The sequence below is a fragment of the Egretta garzetta genome, unplaced genomic scaffold (genome assembly GCF_000687185.1).
Source record: "Egretta garzetta isolate BGI_Z169 unplaced genomic scaffold, ASM68718v1 scaffold200, whole genome shotgun sequence".
Taxonomy (NCBI): domain Eukaryota; kingdom Metazoa; phylum Chordata; class Aves; order Pelecaniformes; family Ardeidae; genus Egretta; species Egretta garzetta.
This window is the reverse complement of record NW_009258379.1, coordinates 105713-127041: the sequence shown is the minus strand read 5'-3', so window position 1 is coordinate 127041 and position 21329 is coordinate 105713. Positions and strand designations below refer to the sequence as shown.

The following is a 21329-nucleotide window of genomic DNA, read 5'->3' as shown; positions in this document are numbered from 1 at the left end:
GGGAGGAGAAATGGTCATCTGGATCTCGTATAAAGAAGCAAACATGAATAGCAATAGCAGTTTGAACAAGCCTATTATTGTAAATAAAAATAGAAAAGACAAAAAGATGCATCTCAATGTGTACATAATTAAAAATCGTGTTCCAGTGTGGAAGTGAGGAGAAAATAGAAACAAGAAATTTCATTTGCATAACAGTGGGAGACAGAGGATATAAAAGACACTCCAAAATAAATTTTTTCTGGACTTTGGAAAACCACACTTTCCTTTACATTGCAATAAAATGTTGAAGTACAGATGCAAACAATAATGAAAAGGTTGCACAAGTTTGTAGAGGAAGTACTGTGTTCCTGGGAAGGAAATCAGATATACGAGATGGGGTATCCCTGATCAGATTTAGACATCGAAGTAGATGTCTGCATAACAGCAGTTTTCTAGATTGCCCTTATAGGTAATGCACAGAAGTATGATTCAGCTCGTGTATTTTAGATGCCTGCTTTGTGATCTTTTACAAAGGATCTATTCTTCTCTATTACAGTAAAGGAAGTTTTGGGTAACCATAAAGGAAGCTAAAGCAACAGTAAAAGAATCTCATTTACAGTGCCAATTTTGCCTAAAAGTGAGTATGTAAAATCAAGCACTTTATACGTGTTTATATTTGTTTTCCCCGAAGCAGTATTGCAAAGCAAATTGTGTCATAAGAAGAAAAAAAGAAGGAATTTTCTATGGATTTTTATTTTCTCCAAAAAGTATTATCGAGTATATTTTCTCACAGAGCTTGGATTCAACAACTTATACTTTGATAGCTGGAGTCTCTGCCATCAGGAATTTTCTGTACTGGAAGTTAAACTAAAAACAAATGCAGTTTGACAGAGACATTACCTCAGCTTTGTGTAGAAAACAGCAATATCTGTTGCAGCGGGGCATTCAAAAGCTCACATTCACCAAGTGACGATGGGAGATTCTGCTCTGTCGTCAGTTGGTTTGTAAGAGCTTGCAGTAACTTTAGAAAAATTCAGTTAGGTTTAAGGCTTCAGTATGGATCCAACTGAAGAAGGGGTTTTAACAGGAGATTGTCAGAATATTCCTTGCCTGCTCAGGGACCTATGGTTGCCTATGGTTCACATAGCAAGTTAAAATCAGCCTCAGTGACTTCAAGTATTAATCTCAAGTGAACGAAGGTATTGGCATTCAGTGAAGTCTTACAGTTGGAACCAATGGATCGAGCTTTTGGCTGAACTGGAAAACTGTCCCACTAAACCAGTGGGAGATAAGGTCTTTCTTGTCCTCAGTAATAGTAACACGGAGAGGACCTGGCTGTCCCAGGGTTCCAGTTCTAGCAGCAAGCCTTCTGCATCCTCTGAGATGACTCAATAGGGTATTTTAAGGAGAATTTGAGCATTTGTTGAGAATTTGTTCTGTGTGTCAAAGATGAAATTCAGACAGTACATGCGTGTAGTTGCCCATAACTGTGGTAAGACATGGCAAAGAGCATAAAGCTGATGAACATTTTCCCCAAACTCTAAAGAAATAGGAAAGAAAAGGAAAATCTCCAGAAAAAGGACTGAAGTAGCAGGAATATGCTGATGTGTCAAGTGGAAAAAAACCTCGGTACCAGAGAGAAATGAAAGAGCTGCTCATTCTCACTAAAGCTCCGCCAACACCATTAGTCTCAAGTTTCCTTCTACAAATTAGCCCCCCTACAAGCCTAATTTTGGATCCAAAGCATGTCTCTCTCTTTAGGACTTTAGTTATCTGTTAAACCTTGGCTCTTCTTTAGTCAGTTCTGGAAGGAAGGCCTTGCAAGTATCAGAGAATGACTTGAAACAGAATCAATCTACTCTTAGATTCTTTCCTTCAGAAGCATATATTTACAAAGGTAGGTGCTGGGCAGAGTTGACCGTAAACTGTGCTGTTCTCACAGCTTGCTTAGAATAACCAGGCTTTAGCTAGGGCATCAACCTCTCAAATTTGAGACTGAAAAATTGTGGGAAATTATTGTTTTGTGCAAAAGTATTAGAAGATATCAGGTTTTCGCAGCAGTTGGGCATTTGAATAACATTTGTTTTGTTTAAAAATACAAAAAGCAGTGTTAAGAAACAATAAATGTGGACCTAGTGAAAATGCAATAATTCATGGCAGAATTATTAAGAACTTCAGTGAAAAAATATGGTGATGATTCATATCCTTTCACAGGGCATGTAACATTAGAAAGAAATAAAAGCCAAGCTGTTACACACATTATTTGGAATGAAAACGTTAATTAAGTCAAAGATAAAATTTCAAATGGAGTTGGTACTTGGTGAGGTTGAAAAGCCTCTTTTAAACAATGGGAGTGGCAGGACTGATGGCAACAGAAGAGGTAGTTACATCCAAAGGCACGTGGTAAACAAAATGACAATCCAGAGAATCATTTAATGAGTATGCACAGAGAAATACTATTTGGAACAGAAGGCAAAACTTTAGAAGCTTTCTCTAGTTGAAACATATAGAACCTTGTATCACGTGGTCATATAAAAGTTTTATAATGCCTTCAAATTCCAAAAAAATTCTAAACCCACGAAGAGTAAGTAACAAGAATTCCAACTCTTTTAAAAGAACATGTAAAATGTAGCCAAAGACACTGCATTCATAATCATGTACGTACACATCAACTGTCCCGCTTCAATAGTGAAATTCAAATGAATCTGAGATTTTCTATGAAAAATACACTTTTTTAAGCATTTTATCGGGGTTTCTTTCCAATTACTAAAAGAAAGGGTCTTTGTTTTCAATATGTTGAGACCTACTTACGTAATATCAGCATTAGGGTGGAGACCAAAGACCTTTGGGCTGTCCATGGCAGGGAGTAACTGGATATATTCAAAATACTGTTCCAGGGTTTTGCACACTGGAATTTTATATCCAGTATGAAAACAGAAAGTGCTGTCAAACATCTTTTCATTAAACCATACCTGTCAAAAATCCAGAGGAAAAAAACCACAGTTACTTTGAGACTCAGAGGGGTTTTTATCTCATTTTTATTCTTGGAGAATTAGGGTTCTTGTTTTAACTACTACATCTAATTTTACTTCAGCACACAAGTAAATCATTAAAAGCTATATCTTCTAAGTTTGAGTTCCAGCTAAGTCTTTTTAACAGTTTCTGCTCCTCACTAAAGATAAACCAAGGGGAAGAACCTCACTGCCAAAGAATAACATTTAGAAAAATTCATTTTACTCTGAAGAGTTTTATAAACTGGTGAAGAAGTGCATATTCAGCGGAAAGAAGGTCTTCTGATTTCTGTATTGCAGCTGCCAATAAAAATGACAAATAAGTGTATTTTCAAGGTCTCTCACCCTTGCAAAGCAATTAAGAAGACGCTTATCAAAGTCATCTGTGACTCGGCCTCCATATTGAACTTCTCCAATCATGTAGCGCACTGTGTTCCATGATATCCCCTGGATGCAAGCAAAGTAAATAAAAGACTGCAGTTATAACATGTAAGAAGAAGGTATCCAGCCTGTAATTTCAATATCATCTGAAGCTCATAAGGCTCTGAAATGTAAGCTGAAAGATCATTGTTGCAAGAAAAAAAACCCCAACAACTTTATTTCTAATGTATTTTCTGAGGTCAGCTCTAAATTTTACAATAGAGCTGGGTTTGATCCTGCTAATGACCCTCATTATTTCTTGTGCGACCCGAAATCACTCTAAGCTGCTACTGCCTCTGTCTTTTTTTTTCCCCCTTCCCCAGTGTCTCATCATTCTCTATTGACAAAGTGCTGCTTTGCAAGGAATGGTGAGGCCATTATGTTATTCCCTGACAAATAGTAGAAGACAAAATGGCAGCCATAGAAAAGTTTGATTGGCTCTGTCAAACTCTGTAAATAATTTAGCTCCCCTTCCAAAACAGATACCGTTAATATTTTAGATATGGTACTGAAAAAAACAAAATCAAATTCTGAATTCTTAACTATTACATATTTTTACATGGATCATAGCACACAAAATATTTCAGCTTGACTGTCTTACAGAGAACCTGAAACTTTGATCATGAGATGCTGCACTGAAAGAAAAGCAATGAATATTATAAATAGTAACATGAAGAAAAAAACAATTACAGATGTTGTACAAAGAAATTAGATATACTGTATGTAAAAGTTGGTATTCACCTTCTTGATGTCACATTCATCCAGGTGATTTTGTATAAACTGAATGCTGGCTGTAAAGTCTGCTGAGTTAAATTCATAAGGAATATTCCAACCCAAAGGGCCAAACTTGCGTCGTTCCTTAGGAATACAATTAAAACCAAATATATTTGTGAAACAACATATCATTTTGTTTAATTATTGAAGTTTAATAATAATAGTGGAGTAAAGAATTGAACTGAAGAAAGCTAGCCTAGGAAACAGCTGTGTGCCTCACACACATCACAAAGTTTATTATTATGTTACACCACAAGGGATAAATATTTATCGCAAAAGCAACAGAATCATTTATTGCTACCTTTACTAATCAATGTATTGGTCACAGGTTTGAAATGTCTCATGTCTGTGTGGATGATCAGATTTTTATATTAAGTAATTAATTGAAGGAATTACCAAATCTCTGCATTTTCAGCACGCTCAACAATTCCGAGTTCTACAGTTTTTCTTTTTTTTTTTCCACATGTACTGTCTACTAATGATAGTTTAAATTTTTCAAGCTCCTGCATTCCTGTTCATTTATCCAAAGGCTTCTAGGTTGCCTCTTTTGTTTCATTGTTTCGCTGCACTCTTTCAATATCCATTTTTCAAAATTCACAACTTTATTATGAGGCTGCCATCACTACATTATTCAAATGTTATTGAAACATCATTGAAAGTAAAATAAAAACACTTGCAGGAACAGAAAAATAGTTGACTATAGAAGTAAGAAAATATATTCTACACCCCAAACATTTTAAACATCCAGCACTTAGATTTCTCACAACTTTATTTTAACCACCTCAGTTACACGGCTCAATTTTTTTTCAGAATTTAGAATAAATTAATCCAAGAAGTTAAGAATTAAATTACTGAGTTGTGCTGGCATTTATTAAATGAATAAAAAGTGTAATACTGACATTCTAAAATCAACTAAGTAATAAAATATTTATTAGTGTTTAAATTACCGGGTCAGCAATGACTGACAGTCTTTGACATCTAGTAAGTGACATTTAGGTACCTTAGCTACTATATTTAAAAAGAACTAGAACTGAAAAAAGTTTTATTTTTTCAAAATCAGGTATTGTTTGTAAGTAGATGAGACAGCATTAACCAATAATACCCTGCAGAAAGGTATAATGATTTTCTGCCAAATTCTCTGAATTACTTCTTAAGCTATATTTATCATTGCGATCTTGTCACCAAAGGAGATTAGGAATTGGTCAGTTTAAAGGCAGGGCAATGTATATATTTCTTGCTGACTGGCAATCCATAAATAAATTTTCTGAACAGATGAATAGCTATAATATTTTTTAAAAGTACTGATGGTTGAATAAGCTCAGATCTTCTAGTTCCACAAGAACAGTATAATCCTGAGGCAGTACACAGAACAACTTTCTCACTGCTTCTAAAAAGGTAGAAGGAGGAAAATAATGCAGAATACTGTATCTTAATAGGGACCTCAACAAATTGTCTCTCTCTTTCACCATCTTTGCTACACTGAAAATACGAGCAGCTCAATAGAGGCTAAGACTTAAACAGCATTTTTAGAACTATTTTGAGATCCTTGCTGAAAAGAAGGTATATTCAGAGAGCTCAAAATATTGGTATTTATTGTGATCTCAAAACTTATATTATCTTTAAAGTACAAAGTATAGATTTATGCTCACACTGCAATTAATGTAGAAAACACATTGACACAGGTAATAAGAAGATAAAAACAAGATGCTAAGTCATAGAACTTTATTTAATTTTAGCCATCTAGAAAGTAGGCAGCTACTGTAAGGTAAGAATCTGGAATGCCTTTAAAATTGGTGGACAGAAAGAGTGATACACATCCAGAAGACGATTCACTCTTTTATAGGGAGACAGCTAAGACAGGTAAGATTATTTTCTTTTTTGAGGTGCTTATCTATTTCTATTTGACTACAGAGAGATATTTTTCCCTTATACCTTTCCCTTCTTCCAAATGACTAACTCTTGGACAGCTAATATTAGATGAGAAAAATCTTCATTCTAAATGCCCATAGTATGAAAATTGTGTAAAAATTATAAAACAATTAATAAAGAACCTTGAAATACAGATTATAGAAATTAAAGCTTCATCCCTGCAACATGATGCTACAATAAATAACAGAATGTGTATTGTCAGGAACCTCTGTTGAAGTGGCTCCATACATTATAACACCATTTGCAAACCTTGTAAGAAATACCTGAACAGTAGAATGCAGGAAAGCTACAGTGTAAAGCAGAGGTTTCCACATAGGCATATTGCTAACATCTAACAGATCCTGATTAATTCCAGAAAATGTTCTTTTCAAACTGGCACGTACACCTTGAGGAGGTTCATTTGTAAACTTTATAGCAATCTGTCATGTGAAAAAGATGGAAAAAAGGAATCAGGTTTGTTTACTGAACAAAACCAGCAACACTAAAAACATCACAAATATTAGTTATAAATAAAAAGTAAATAGTTGAAGCATTCTACATACAGAGTTGATACATAGTTTTACTGTAAATGGCATAAAAGGGGTACATATTAGATTGGGCCGTAAAACTCTAATACACGTTACTTTAAGATTTTGAACATAGACCTTCAGTTTATGTTGGTCGGAACCATCACTGACAGTTGTCCATGGATCTAAGAATTTTCATCAACAACGTGGAAGCAATCGCCATGCTTTTGAGAAGGCATCATATGGTTCTCTATCCCTAATTCAATGACTGAACGATAAAAGACAACTATCCAGAGCAGATTACAAGAATTCTGTTGTATTTCTGGTCCCAGGTCTTCATGATAAATACAAAGAAATCTCACCTCCCCTCAGATTGGATCTTTGTGTTCACGGTGGCTACTCTGGACTCTGCGGCTATGTCGGCTGCAGTAAATTAGATTCACCCGAGAACATTCCTGGGCACTCAGGCATGGAATCCACATTTGTGGTAGCAAACTCCCACAGCCCCTTAGAATACAGCCCCTTAGTTTAATGCAAACTGCCTAATGGGATTAGTTTCTACAACATTTTAATTGTCAAACCATGCCTGCAAATTATTTGGAAGAGTGCTAGTTAGCATAGGTTTTCACATCAGAGAATGCTGTAACTGTTTAGCCCTATGGACTACTGCGTTTTCGTGTTGGGTACTGTTCATGGGCATACTTAAATCTATTAGTTCTGACACAGACTGGCCTTACCACAACCTGTAATCCTTGAGACACTTTCAAATCCTGGAGGAACCCAAATAAAAAAGTATTTTTCTGCTCCAACAGCAAGTACTTGGCTGGCTGGCTGGGGGTAAGGTGGCAACATGCACTGAAAGGATAGTAAATGCCAGGCTGCCCACAGGCTGGATGCAAGCGTGGCCCTGAACTGTTTCTACTTCTGAGAGACACTGGAAGACACTGATGAATATGCGCTTCACCTGGCAGTTTTACTATCGCCATATTTGTGGCAAAGAACTTCAATTATTTTTAAGGAATGACTTTTCAACTTCAGTCTCCCAAACTTATTTCTGGGCTGCAGAGCTGAGGTAAGCGGTCTCAGAGGAGCTCCAGCCTTCTCCAAGGACCCACCTGCACATGAACAGCCTAGAGCATTGGACTGAATGGGAACATTTGCTAAACAGTCTTTTCACATTTCAAAGGGTATCTTGCTCAGTTTGAGGAATGTTGTGTATAAAAAATGCATATTATTCTCTCCTTTCTTCTGAGAGGAAGAACAGGTACCATGACACTATAGACTGGGAAATCACATGTGAAACATTTGAGAGAAATGCACTGAAGATTGATCTAGCAACCCTCTCAGTTTTCTATTCTCACTTCTAGCAAGCTGTATGTTTATATAACCTACTAACCATAAACCCCCTGAAGATGCAGATTTAAATGCACTTTGTAAGAATTTAGGCAATTTTCCTGGGACTGATGAAAAATGTCTACTTGAGATCTACAGAACAACCATTTAGAGTTTATCCGAAGAAAAACAAGTAACTTCTTGCTAGATGATATTCTTTGGCATGTGCTGTCCCTGTGTGTTCTGTCCCCTTTATCCTTTATTTCATGGAAATCTGGAAGAGTCTAAGAGCAGTTGTGGGCATTACTCTGTTCACAAAGGCATCTGGTTGGGCAAAAAGGGATACAGGTAAAGTTTTGATTCAAGTGTCTCTGTGTACAGAATTAGTGGGAATTCACACATACATAATGCATCTTCAAGAACTTCCAGTTACTGGTAAGTACCCTTCCTGTTTAAAGTGATATTTGCATTGTAAGGTAAGTTCATTTTTAATTTGGCGTTGGATTCCCCCCCGCTCCCCTCCCATTTATTTAACTTCCATTTTCACCCTTAATCTGAATAACTTTGATGGCACAAGGTATCTGAATTAAATATCTGAACAGACCTGTAGCAGTGTAATTGGGAACTTAGGATGTGGCTCAGTAGTTATCCAGACTCGAAACGTCTCATCCTGTATCTCAGCAGTAAGAAGTGTCTCCAGTAGCTCATCCATGAAATCCAGCCCAAGATGACAATTCTGAAGTAACACCCAGCCTCCCTAAATAAGAATATCGACTATTACCATATGACATCTAGAACAAGTTATTCATCATGTTAAAACCAATTGTCTGTATTAGAATCAAATTTGGTCTCGTGTTTGGTTTTGGGGGCTTTTTTTGTTTTTTTTTGTTTTTTGTTTGGGGTTTGTTTGCTTGTTTGGGGTTTTTTGCTTTGGTCTGTTCCTGGAATATGTATTATCATTTGATTTTGTATAGGCACCGTTAAAACAAACAGGAAAAGTTAGTACAAGAGTTATTTCCACATCCTATGGTTCACAATGAAAATAACATAGTCAGAGCCAATATTCTACGTAAAGTATCAGTGCTACCTAGCGGCAAAAAGCAGTAATTCCTGTCCTCTCCCAGCAAAACACCAGTGATGAGCAATCCTGCCATCAGATCTGAAAGAAGGTGAGTGGGAAAGTAACAGCTGAAATCTAAGGAATACATCTTTTTTTTTAAACCTACTTGTTAATAACATAATCTAAAGTAAGTGTAAAGAGGTGGTAACAGGAGACTAAAACCTTTCAGCTGCAATTAGCTTATCTGCAATAAATGCATATGTGTGAAATTCAACCTCCACATATTAATTTTTATCTTATTCAGCTCTCAAGTTGCATGAAAGCTCTATTTTGATTATTATCTCTCTGCACTTCTGCTTATGAATTTAAATTCAATCAGCTTTTGGAGGATCACTTTAGAAGCCTGATGAATCAGAAGCCTGATAGTAAAACAGAGCATTATTTAATCAGTTCTACACAGTGATGTGTGGATTTCATTATAGCTTGTAATTTCATTTTAGAAATTTTGTTTTAGCTCATTTAAAAAGAAATAAATAACATTTGGTAACAAAATATAATTAAAATATTTATGGTGAACTGATAGATATTTAAAAAAAAAAAAGAAAGATTAAATGAAGGGGGCTTTTTTCCTTCCTTTATGGGGAACCACTTTCTTGAGGAAGATGTTTAATCAATTTGTCACATTTCCAAATGAATCAGGCTCAGTTTTTTTAAATTATCCACCTGTAACACAGCACAGCAGTTTTAATCGTATTATATACTCTTGGCCAGAATTAGGAAAAAACCCCAGACATTTGTCTTCATATTCACTAATTCTGTTTTCTTCTTGCAAATTTGACATTCACCCCCCCCCCCCCCCCACTCTGTAAAATGTGTACACCAACCACCAAGGCATTTTGTTCAGAAATTGTTACTAGTAGCTCTACTGCAGTGCTGTTTTCAGTATCTTTGTGGTTTTAACTGATGGCAAAGAAAGGCAGGGATGCCCCAGTTTTCACCATTCCAATGAACGGGAAGTTCATGATGACCATTGTAGACATAGAAACACAAAGAAGTCTGAGATGTATGTGTGCATTTGCACATCACAAAAAAATGCCATCTGCTATACAGAGATGTCCTTTTTTCTCTTTTTCCAAAGTGGTGCACATCCATATTCCAGTACTGGTGTCACATTTGGTAGGACTTGAGAGGTTACTGGGATACAATATAGAGAACTTCCATAACCGAGGCTGCATTAGCTAGGGAACCTTGGATTATACAGTAATGTCTAGCAAATGTGCAGTGAAGGCCATATACAACTATGATATTTGTCCAGGTGAAGACAGAGACCCAGGAAATCTAATGGATGTCGTATATTGTGTGAAATTAAGTTTTAAATCTCATAATGAATCCATCTTTAACTTTTTGTCTAACTTTTGATGAATACTCCCATGGAAAGAAAGCATGTACTGGTTAACAAATAGGTAATATTGTACCAATCAAACCTTTCACTGAACAAAAGTCAGTTCAGGTTTCTTTAGGTGAATATTACAAGCAGTGCAGAACTGGTTTAATGAGGACTAACTGTCAGTTACGGTCAGATGAAAAATAAGTTTTGGTCATTAATATATAGTTCTTGCAGCCCTCTCTACTAATAGAAATAGTGTAGTCCTTCAGAATACTGGAATAAGAATAAATCCTGATATTTTGAGTTTACAGGCAACTCTGGCTGTATGTCTTCATTTGCAGCACTGTCCACAACTCTTTGAAGTGTCCAGCTGACCAGACTGTGCTACCTTTACACTGTAACTTTTATATTGTATTTGAGGTGTCAGTTCCATCCTTTTGCAGCTGCCGCTTAAGCTTCTCGTGTTTTTACTGTCTGCAAATATCGTCCGCCTAACAAAATATACTGCAGTATTTAAGAGAAAAATTCTTAAATATTGGTTGGAAATTCTTAGACATCCTGGGACTCAAAGCCAAAAGGATTGGCAATTAAAAAACAAAACCAATTGCTGGTGAGCAAGAAGCCCTCTCACTAGCACAGATGTAAGGAAAATGGGAGGCAGTATTAGGAGCCAGCACATCCTTCTGCACCCACAGCTTTAAGTTATGTGGGCACTCACCAGTTTACCTAGTAGAAACTATGCAACTCCTAGGCAGCTCTCATAGGAAAGAGGGAAAAATAGAATTAAAAAAAGGATTCCAGTAAAGAGTGGGATCTGCAAGTCCTGTGAGATAGAACAGGACACAATGTCCTTTTACCTTTGGATAACAGCATAGCACTAAGAAGGTAATGTGCCACCTTTGAAAAGCTGCTCAGTATTACTGCGGGCAGAACTGTAGACTTGGACTGCTCTGGCACATGCATATCCCACAGTTTTTAGGCTCAGGCACTCAGTGAGACTTTTTACCCCGAGATATGCATGATAGTAAGGTGAAAATGCAACATATTAAAAATTGCATGCAAAAGAGGTATAAAAGAATGCTAAAACAGACAACTGCAGTGGTTTTTTCCCACCTGTTGCATTGACATCTGTATGAACTTGCGTGCATGGATTTCTTGTCCTTGACCCATGGAGATGGTCCTACATTCTACAACATATTTGACAATATATGATTAATGAATTTACATTCTTCAGAAAAAGGATTCAAATTCAGTCCAAAAAACCAGTGGTATAAATACAGCACAATTAACTACATTTTTATACAAAAATATATAGTTATGAAAGTAAGATCTTATTATCATCATATTATGCTACTATGTATAAATTTTCTAAACATTCCAAACATTGAAACTTTGTAAAATAATGTTAAAATATGCATTCACAATATTTACAGTGTTTGTAGAAGTGACTGTGTCTGATGTTATTATTGTCAATGGGAATTTGTGCCAAATTTTAATGAATTAAGCCAGAGTATTTGAAATATGAACCCAGCTTTTTCTTGGAGTGTAGGTAATGAAGCCAAGTAAATGAGCACAATGCATAATTGTAAAATTGCATTTGTGAACGTGTTAATACGCCTAATATAATGAATATATGTATCTACTTGCAACTCAGCTTGTATGCATAATTTTTCAAAATTTCCATATAATGTAGCCATAAAGCCCAGAATATACAGAGATCTTGTGGGTATTTTTCATTACAAAGTAGTCCTGTAAGCAGATAGCTGGTTTTTAAGTTACCTGCAGTTAAGAGTTCAAACAGGAAAACAGTCACCATGCCAGAATAAAAAAAAAAATAAAATTAATATTGTCTTATAGTTAGGAATTAAAAAAGTACCATCACTGGGAAGGATGATAATAATTTATAAAAGAAAGAACTGAAAACATTAGTGTTCAACTGCATACAGAATGATGCTCAGCATATAATCTTTTATTTAAAATATTATTTTATCTCTAAGTTGATGGTTCAGGAACAATCAATAGCACACCAGAATCTAAGAAATACTTTTCAGAAAAAAAACCACTCTGAAATTAATTACATTACCCTTCTGTCTCTTAACACATGACAATAAATAATTACTTCATACCTAATTTAAGCTTCCTGGCCAAGGAATCAATCTGAATAGTTGGGTCAGATCCCATAGATAAGAAACAGATTAGAGGTGTTCGTGGGTCACTTTCCTCCCAAGTTTTTTCTAAATTCAAAATGACTGGTTCTGTATATTTCTCATCCAAGGAATTTGCAATATATTTCCTGGCTTGAGAAAGCGTTCGGTCTGGACACCAAGACCTAGAAATAAAAATATATACCAAGATACAAATTCAATGCTTCTTCCAGACTTAAATTAGAAATTCTATTTTTATTAAATAGAGATTTTTGCTTCATAATATGCACATATAAATATACACATGCACATTGATATATATGTTTATAGGTTTGTCTTGACAGATACAATAATAGACAGTGCTAGCCGTCTTCCCACTACTCATGACTGTTCAATACGTTTCAGTTGCTTACAATTTTGCCTTAGGTAAACTATTTGCACTGGAATTTTCTGTTCTGGATACCTTTAGCAGGTTGGGACATTCTTCATTTTAAACAGAGATTTTGTATGTGAGAACCCAAGTAGGGAAACATAAGATTGCTTTTGGCCTTTAGTAAAATTCTGCAGATGTTTCATTGGGTCTGTCAGTCTTTTAGGGTACAGACTCAACTATTTGCAATGGATTACACTTGTCTTGGGGATGGGTCTTTATTTTTCCCAAGGGGAAAAAAAAAATAGCCCAAACAACTACTTTTGGAAAAAACATGTGACTTTGCAAAGCTTCAATTTATAGGCTTGCTTAAAGGCTTAGGGCTTACATGGCCTCCCTCCTCCTTCAGGGTGCACAGCATAGAACAATATAGTACTTCTTCCATCAGATTCTGGCCTTTTTTACTGCACAGCTTGAATCCACTCCAAAGACAAATCATGGTCTAGTAATTAATGTTGTTGGTTTTTTGTGGTGTCTCTGATTTAGTTGTAGCACTTTGAAAGTATACAATGAACGTAGGAAGGTATGATCTCGTGCATAAGGCAGCTGAACGCTGCTTTGGGGAGCTCCATTCTACCCCAAGTCTTCCCACTGAGATTTTAGTGGATACAATAAAATCATTTATAGTACACTTTTCACATGAGGCTTTTGAATGCCTGTTTTGCATTTTTACAGATCTCTCTCTTTTTTTTTTTTTTTGTTAAATACTTAGAGTTATTTAAAATAGTTCATTTAAAAAAAAAAAAAAGAAAACTATCTATCTGAATTGCTCTACTTTTTCAGTAGCTTTTTGGAGAAGCCTGCAATGTGAATCCCAGTTTCATTTGTCATGACAGAAAAACAAAGTTATAGAAAATATTTTCTAGAAATAACTCTTTTAGACTCCTCAGAGGATAGCTCCAAAGTGAGTGAATCAAACCATATTTCATGTGAGTGAATTATATTCTATTTCATGTCACCCAGAAATTAATAAAAATTACACTATTCTGATAATAGCATATGATAGACTGAGACACATGATGCAACCATGCATGCATTTCCCAATTTGCTGAAGATGCTCACCTGATGAGTAAAAGCTTGCCAAAGATATCGAGTGAATCGTTATATCCATCAGGTATAGTTTCTTCCTCAGGTGCATCTTTATCAAACCAACTTTTCCATCCTTTTTCATTACAGGCTATCTAAATTTATTACATTAATGCACATATAAATATATTTCAGCTGTAGCAAAATCTGCTTGTAAATGTAAATTTTAATGAGAGTCTATTATTATGTCAGGATATTTTACAAGTAACATTAAGAGTCTGAAGCATTTAAGATATACACCATGTGAATTGCTATTAAGATATTACAAACAGAAATTTTAGTATTAAGACGCAGGCTCTTAAGCTAATCAATTATTCATGGTTCCCCTCCCAAACACATGCAGCTACTTAAGAAAACTCAATAATTAGTCAAAGGATTCTACACTACAAGAGAAACACGCTGTGATTAATTTATTCCTTCTGATCACAAAGTACTAAGAGGAACAGAAAAATCTGTCCCAGTACAGTCCAGCCAGCCAAAGAATCACAAATTGAAAATAACAGACTCTAGGAAGTTTTGACTTGAGAAAGAATAAAGCTGACCACAGATATGATCATTATTTAGCCACCTCTCAGAACCCATGACTTAATAGGACAAGGGATACTGGTGGACAGAACATAGTGAAAATTGCTATGCAGCTCAAATTTTAATGCAGTGACTGAGTCAGCTACTGCAATATTCTCAGATCAAGGAACACACTGATGCCATCTGTTCTGAAACACAGTTCTAGATGCCAGTTATAAACCAAGGAGCTCTGTCCAGTTGACTGACTTGATTTCAAATAGAAGTAATTTCAGAACACCCTGCACCAAGCATGGACTGAGAGGAGTGACAAATGAACACACAGGGAGCTCTTCCAATCACGTATTTCCTATAATGAAACTCATTCAGAGAGATTCATAAACACCAAATGTCTCTTTCTGAACTATAATCCAAGTCTGAGAAAAACAAAATTACTTTATAAGCAAATAGCTCAGTTCTACACTAACTGCCATCAACCTGAGCACATGCTAGGAGAGTATTCAGAGGAGGCACCTTCTCAAAGCCGGGCTATGCCCAGAGATAGGTTACTGAGCTAAAGGGACCTTAGCTGACTCAGTAAAATCTTTAAGCTTTCGTTACATATTTATTTTACCATCTCTCTCTCAACTATAGCTGGAAGTAGTAACAGCGTGAAAATGAACAGGGTCTTCCAAATGTTTAAAGAAGAATATGTCTCTATTAAAGTAAGTATCTGGGATTGGAGGAATTAATTTTTAGAAAAGAAAAAAATCTGTAATTGGCAAGAAAGAAAGAAAATTACAGGCAACCTTTTGAGAGCCGGACACATCATTTTCAAGATTTTTTTTTTCTTACTTCAAATCATTTTCTGTTTGTATCTAAATGAGTAATGACACAGTTGTATTTATATGACAAGCCAAATAGAACAGCACATCTAATGGATGTAAATAAATATTAAAAAGATGTTATTTCCATATTTGCACTTTTTATTCATATCCTGGTTGGCACCCCCCCAGATTCCATCTCTATCTATTACTGCAATCACCTAATTGTCACTTTTCAACTTATAAATATGCAGCAATTTTAAATTAGTACTAAAAGATTAGTTAAAAAAGAGGTCTTTTGGGGTAATGTGTTCATCTCAGTATTTTTGAGACTAAAATTTTGTTTGCACCAGTTCTGGAAAAGTCCTATAACAGAACCATTACAAATCTACAAATTAAAAGGAAAATACATAATTCACAACCCCATGGCTAAATTTAAATAACGTTAGCAAGTGTGCACTGGCATGCATTTTGGGTTCTGGTGCCTGAACAACCCAGAGTGAAGGCCTAACTGGAATTCCTCCAACTTTCTCCTAACACAATATCCTGTTTTGATACCTCCAGGTATCAAAATGATAATACTTCATCCAGGTGGGCTTTGAATATCTACAGAGAAGGAGACTCCACAGCCCCCTGGGCAGCCTGGGCCAGGGCTCTGTCACCCTCAAAGTCAAGAAGTTTTTCCTCATATTCAACTGAAACCTCTTCTGTTTCAGTTTGTGCCCATTGCCCCTTGCCCTGTTGCTGGGCACCACTAAGAAGAGTCTGGCTCCATCCTCGTGACATTCATGTATGTCTTCATAAAATAAATAGTATTTTTATAGCTAGCTCATCATGTTTGAATAACATGTTAACCTTGGAATGGAAATGAGTCTTCAAAAACAAGCAGCAAACAATTTACTTGTAGAAATCTATCAGACTTAAGACGTAAAACATTATAACTTAAAGCCTGACACTCATGGATTAACTTTCTGAGCCTTTTTGATACCTCTACTTTTTTATCCTTTCTCCTTATTTCTGTCTCTCTTTCACTGGCTTCCTTTTGTACTAGCTCTTTGCTCCTGTTCTCTTATCTTTCTACCTCAATGACTATAATACAAAATACCATAAAGCAGATTAAAAAAAAAAGCAGAGCAAATAAATATACCCCCACCCATTCATGCTACCTGACTGTTCATTTCTATGCCTTTGTTCTGTGTTCTCTCTGGCCTTGTTCTTAACTACATCTCTTGTACATTCTAAATGTAAAATATGGGAGCACAATTATGATTGGGAACCTGGTTATTAACACTGAAAAGATAATTAGTAGATATCACCTGATTCAAAATTTCTGCAAACTGTGGAAGTTTGCTCAATTCCACTAGGTTTAGCCACATCATGTCAAGAATCCAGCGGAAGGGTTTAGGTGGGCAAGCCTGTAGATCCAGTGCTGCACCTCCTGTAGATAAAAACATTCTGATGAAATACACGTGATGTTCCAGGGGTCAAGATATATTTGACATTTCTTTTTAAATTATGTTTTCTGGCCCATGTAATTTTCGCTGGGGTACTAATTGCAGTCTTGTGTATTTAGCATTTATTTCATAAGATCATAGGATAATTTAGTCTGGAAGGGACCTCAGGAGGTCTCTAGTCCAACTTGTTCAAAGCAGGGTCAGCTATGAGATAAAACCAGGTCTTTGTTCTATCTGGTCTTGAAAACCTCCAAGGATGGAGGCTGCACAACCTTTTTGAACACTGTGTTCTAATGTTTGTTCTCATAATGAAAAAAATTCCCCTTACACCCACTCTGAACCTCTCTTTTTTTTTTTTTTCCCCCAGATTATTTTTGTTGTCTCTCATCTTCCTACTGTGCGCCACTGAAGAGCCAGGTTCTGTTGTTTCAATGGCCTTCTCATCAGTGTTGGAAGGCTACTACTGGGTGTCCCCTAAGCCTTCTGTTCTCCAAGCTGAACAAGCCCAGTTCTCTCAGCCTCTCATCTTAGATCATGTGCTCCATACAGTTTGTTGTTATAAGTTTATACAGTGATAGTGATTATATTTGAAGTATCGGAAATGCGTTAATAATATCTTTTCCTTTTCATCTGTGCCGATAATACAGTAAAGGTAATTTTGTATATATCTGAAAGATAAAAATTTTCCTCCGAAGACCTTCCCTTAGTCTATATTTTATCCCAGTATTCCTAAAAGGAAAATAAATTGAGAGGAAGGTCTTACTTTCTCAACTGTAAACTTCTACCTCTTCTCTAATAAAATGTATAGTTATAATATCTAAAGAATGTTACACATGTTAGCAAAGTAACTCCTGGAATAATTGGAAAAAAAAAACCCAAACACAACAGGAGAAGAAACTCTGCACTGATGGAATCAATCAATTCTAGATCAGCCTAACAAGCACAAATAATTTTAAATAGCATATAGAAGTCCAGATAGCAAGTAGATAATACACGTGTTTCACATCCCCTGATATGCTATTGAAGAGGAAATACAAAGGGACACCTCTGGGATAAGACTGCAATCCAATTTTAAGCAGATTAACTTTTAACTTTTTATCATAATTTTCTTCTTGTTGTAGCTGCCTCTTTCCCAGTCCTCCGCAAATTAACGTCACTTCTTGGGAAAACCAGAAGGTGTTGTTCCAGTAGTCTCCAGAACTAAGATCATTTATTCATTTAGGTTACCAGTATAACGAATTTCACCAACTTGTTACAAACAAGCTAAAAAAATCACCTTAGAATAATAACTATTATTTTTAAGCACATATATGTATGTGAGCATGTATGTGTTTGTATACAGTCTATGTATATGAACTGAAATTATTTCAATACTTCCAGATTATACATACATGCTTACCAAAACCTACCTACATAAATATATATCTAGTTCCTTTTCAATTAATATATTAATACTTCTACAAACTGTGTCTAATTATTCCATAGATTGTCAAGGGGTTTTAACATAGTGACCTTTTTTCTTATTCTGCACCCACCTCATCCTCAAATTCTCCATGAATGGGATGTCAAGAAAATGAATCACAAAGGCAAGAAGGAAAAGAACAGAAGACAAACTTCCCATTGGAGTCAAAAGGAGATTAGACTATTAATTTCTTAAATAAAGCACAAATTTTATTATTTAAGAAATTATTGGGAAGACATTATATACAGTATTTTTGATGCAGCTGAAGAACTAAGACTTTAAAGGTCTGACACATTATAGGAAAGAGTTTATGGTGCTGCAAATGCTAGAATGCAACAAATTCTGATTTTCCTGAAATCTGTTCTGCTTGCATTATAGACTTTACAGGGAAAGATCTGATTCTTTCAGATGTTTTTCTGCAGGCTTCCAGTATGCAAGAATCTTATTGATATTTTTGGTGATGATTTTCAGGAAACAGAAGCTCTGCTTCTTCTAAAAAGAATAAACACATGCTTCAGAAAGACCAAATATTTTCCTAGATACCTAAATATCTTTAATTAGAAAGACAAGAATCACCTTGCTGAATCTGGACGTTAGTATGCCAATAGGAACAATGAACATCAAAAGAAAGTAAATGTTTCAACGAGTGAGCAGTAAACAGATCTCAGGGAAGTTTGGGGGAAATTTTTTAACCTTATTTTTTTAAGCAGACTTATTCAATGACAAATGAAAATTACGAAGGTGTAAAGAATGTGTTTCTCATTGTAATACTTCATATTCTTGCTATGAACTTACATACCAAATCTTTTGATAAATCCTGCTAAGTTCTTATGGTTAGTCATTTGTTATGTTAATGAGTTAAATATGCAATGCCTGAAAAAGTCTTTCCTTTAATTAGGTTTCATTTTGACATTCATAGGCACATGAGAAAAGTTCCAGCATCTAGAAAAATTTGTGTGATGCTTTTCTCCACACTCGGATACAGTTAGATATAATAAAGAAACAGAATTAGATATGATTAATATATGATTTGAATGGTTTTAAGAACTAATGAAGGGCCAATTAAAGGGCAAACCCTTGTTTAAGAATGTGAAGTTCCTATGTACATATCCAAATTATTTCTGTCATGCAAAAACGTAAAGCTACTTCATGTGCTTTTATTATGAAGTTTTCCTACTGTTGTGCTTTTTATCCTTCCCTTCACCTCAGGGATGACAAGCTTCAGTAACCTCACAGAATGTAAGGGCTGCTTCACAAAATCTGAGGTGCAAATACTGATTTTCCTCCATTTCCTGCAACTACCTGTGAAAGTTTCCTTCAAGCATCTTCTTATGCCTTTGACATTAGGCTATATAGTTTGAAATAATTGTTGGGATCCATGAATGGATCCCAGAACTTCCTCTGCAAACTGAAAAAATGGAAATCAAAGAGAGGATAACAAAAAGTGTTTACACAAATCTGTAATCTGTTATTAGCATTATTATTGCAAAATGATACACTGTTCCAGAATCACATCTTTTGCAAATTCAATACAATAGGCCTATAGGGAATATTTTTGCAAATTGCTGAATTCTGTGAGAGAATCTCAATCACTTTAGCCAAAAAGACTTCTTAATTTTAAGACATAATAGTTAATTTTCCACAAAATAGCATACTTGGCAATATTTCTGGCTTTTATTTAAGTCAACAAAGCCAAAGATGTTTTGCAATTCCTCTGCAAAATGCTCTCTAATATTTACAGAGCTTCTTTGCAAAATATATTTTCTGCTAGAGAAGATCGTATTCTTCACTTGTGCCAGTCCCCCACTTTCTACTGGTAAAGGACACAGCCTACCTAAGTGTCAAGATACCTACAGAATTGTCAATGAACTCCTTAGATTTTCTCATATCTTTTGGATTTTGTTTCTTTCTACAGTTTTAGTAACCATTCTATGCCACCATCATGGGAGGCTATTTTCCAATAATTTGGGGACCTGCTTTCTCTTTTTTTGCTGACTTAAGGCTACCTTCAAGCTATAGCATTAAAATATTTAGGAAGGGCCTAGTGTTTGGCTTTAATGGAATAGAGTAAAGAGTATGAAATTCAATTTATGCACTTTAGCAGAAGGAAAGATTTAGAGTCGATAATCTCCTGAAACTAGCTGAATAATGAGTTCTAGAGACTTTTTCATTTCAAATAGCAATGCTTATTTCACTGTGACATCCCCTGATAATATGGCTGATGATAAGCCATGAAAGCTCTCCTGGAAAGAGAAATGGAAAGAGGAACAGAGATTTATTTTTCAAATAAATTCTTTCTTCAGCTGCTCAGTGACATTTGGTAACATGGCATCCATTTTGCACCAAGAACTGCTCATCCAAGGAGGAAAATTCATTCATTGCAGAAGATACCCAAGAGTCCAGGACAATTTGGCTGGGCATCTGCCCACTTCTCAATCTGATTTAATACCATGTGAATAATTATAGGAAATGTATTATTACTTTGGTGTCATTTTATACACCAGAAGAATTTCTCAGTGTCACTTTACACACCAGAAGAATTTCTCCCCGTGGAAAAGCTAGGCAGGAAACTGCAATCATATGTTCCAGATAAAATTTGCTAAAACTACTCCTGTATTCTGTTACAGATTCAGATCAGTTAAAAAGGGGTAAGTGACCGCCTTCTACTTCACATGCCCAAGGTATATTTTTTTCTGGCAAAACAAGAATCCATGACCTGAGAAGCCAAGAAATATGGTTGCTTGTCTAATGCTTTACTAAAGCAGACAGTTCATTTTGAAAGCATTTCCAAGCATACCCTGCCTGACATTAGTGGTAAATTGCTAGCTGGATACCATTCTCAAAGGATAAAACCATTATGAGAAACTGGAAAGCAAAACAGAGTGAATTTAATCTCGTTTTCTATCCATTATTGTTCTGGTTTCAGCTGGGATAGAGTTAATTTTCTTCATAGTAGCTAGCATAGTGCTGTGTTTTGGATTTAGTACTACAAGAATGTTGATAACACACCGATGTTTTTAGTTGTTGTTC

The 21329-nt window shown here is 35.6% G+C and overlaps 1 protein-coding gene across 1 annotated transcript in view; it reads right to left on the bottom strand.

The window, feature by feature from the left end:
* DNAH8 (dynein axonemal heavy chain 8) overlaps positions 1-21329 on the bottom strand; it is a 131726-nt gene that overhangs the window by 7472 nt on the left and 102925 nt on the right. The window contains 9 exon segments of the mRNA XM_009640728.1: positions 2791-2951; positions 3336-3437; positions 4152-4268; positions 6377-6532; positions 8556-8708; positions 11512-11585; positions 12525-12727; positions 14035-14153; positions 16700-16821. Coding sequence (XP_009639023.1) covers positions 2791-2951; positions 3336-3437; positions 4152-4268; positions 6377-6532; positions 8556-8708; positions 11512-11585; positions 12525-12727; positions 14035-14153; positions 16700-16821 — 1207 coding nt within the window.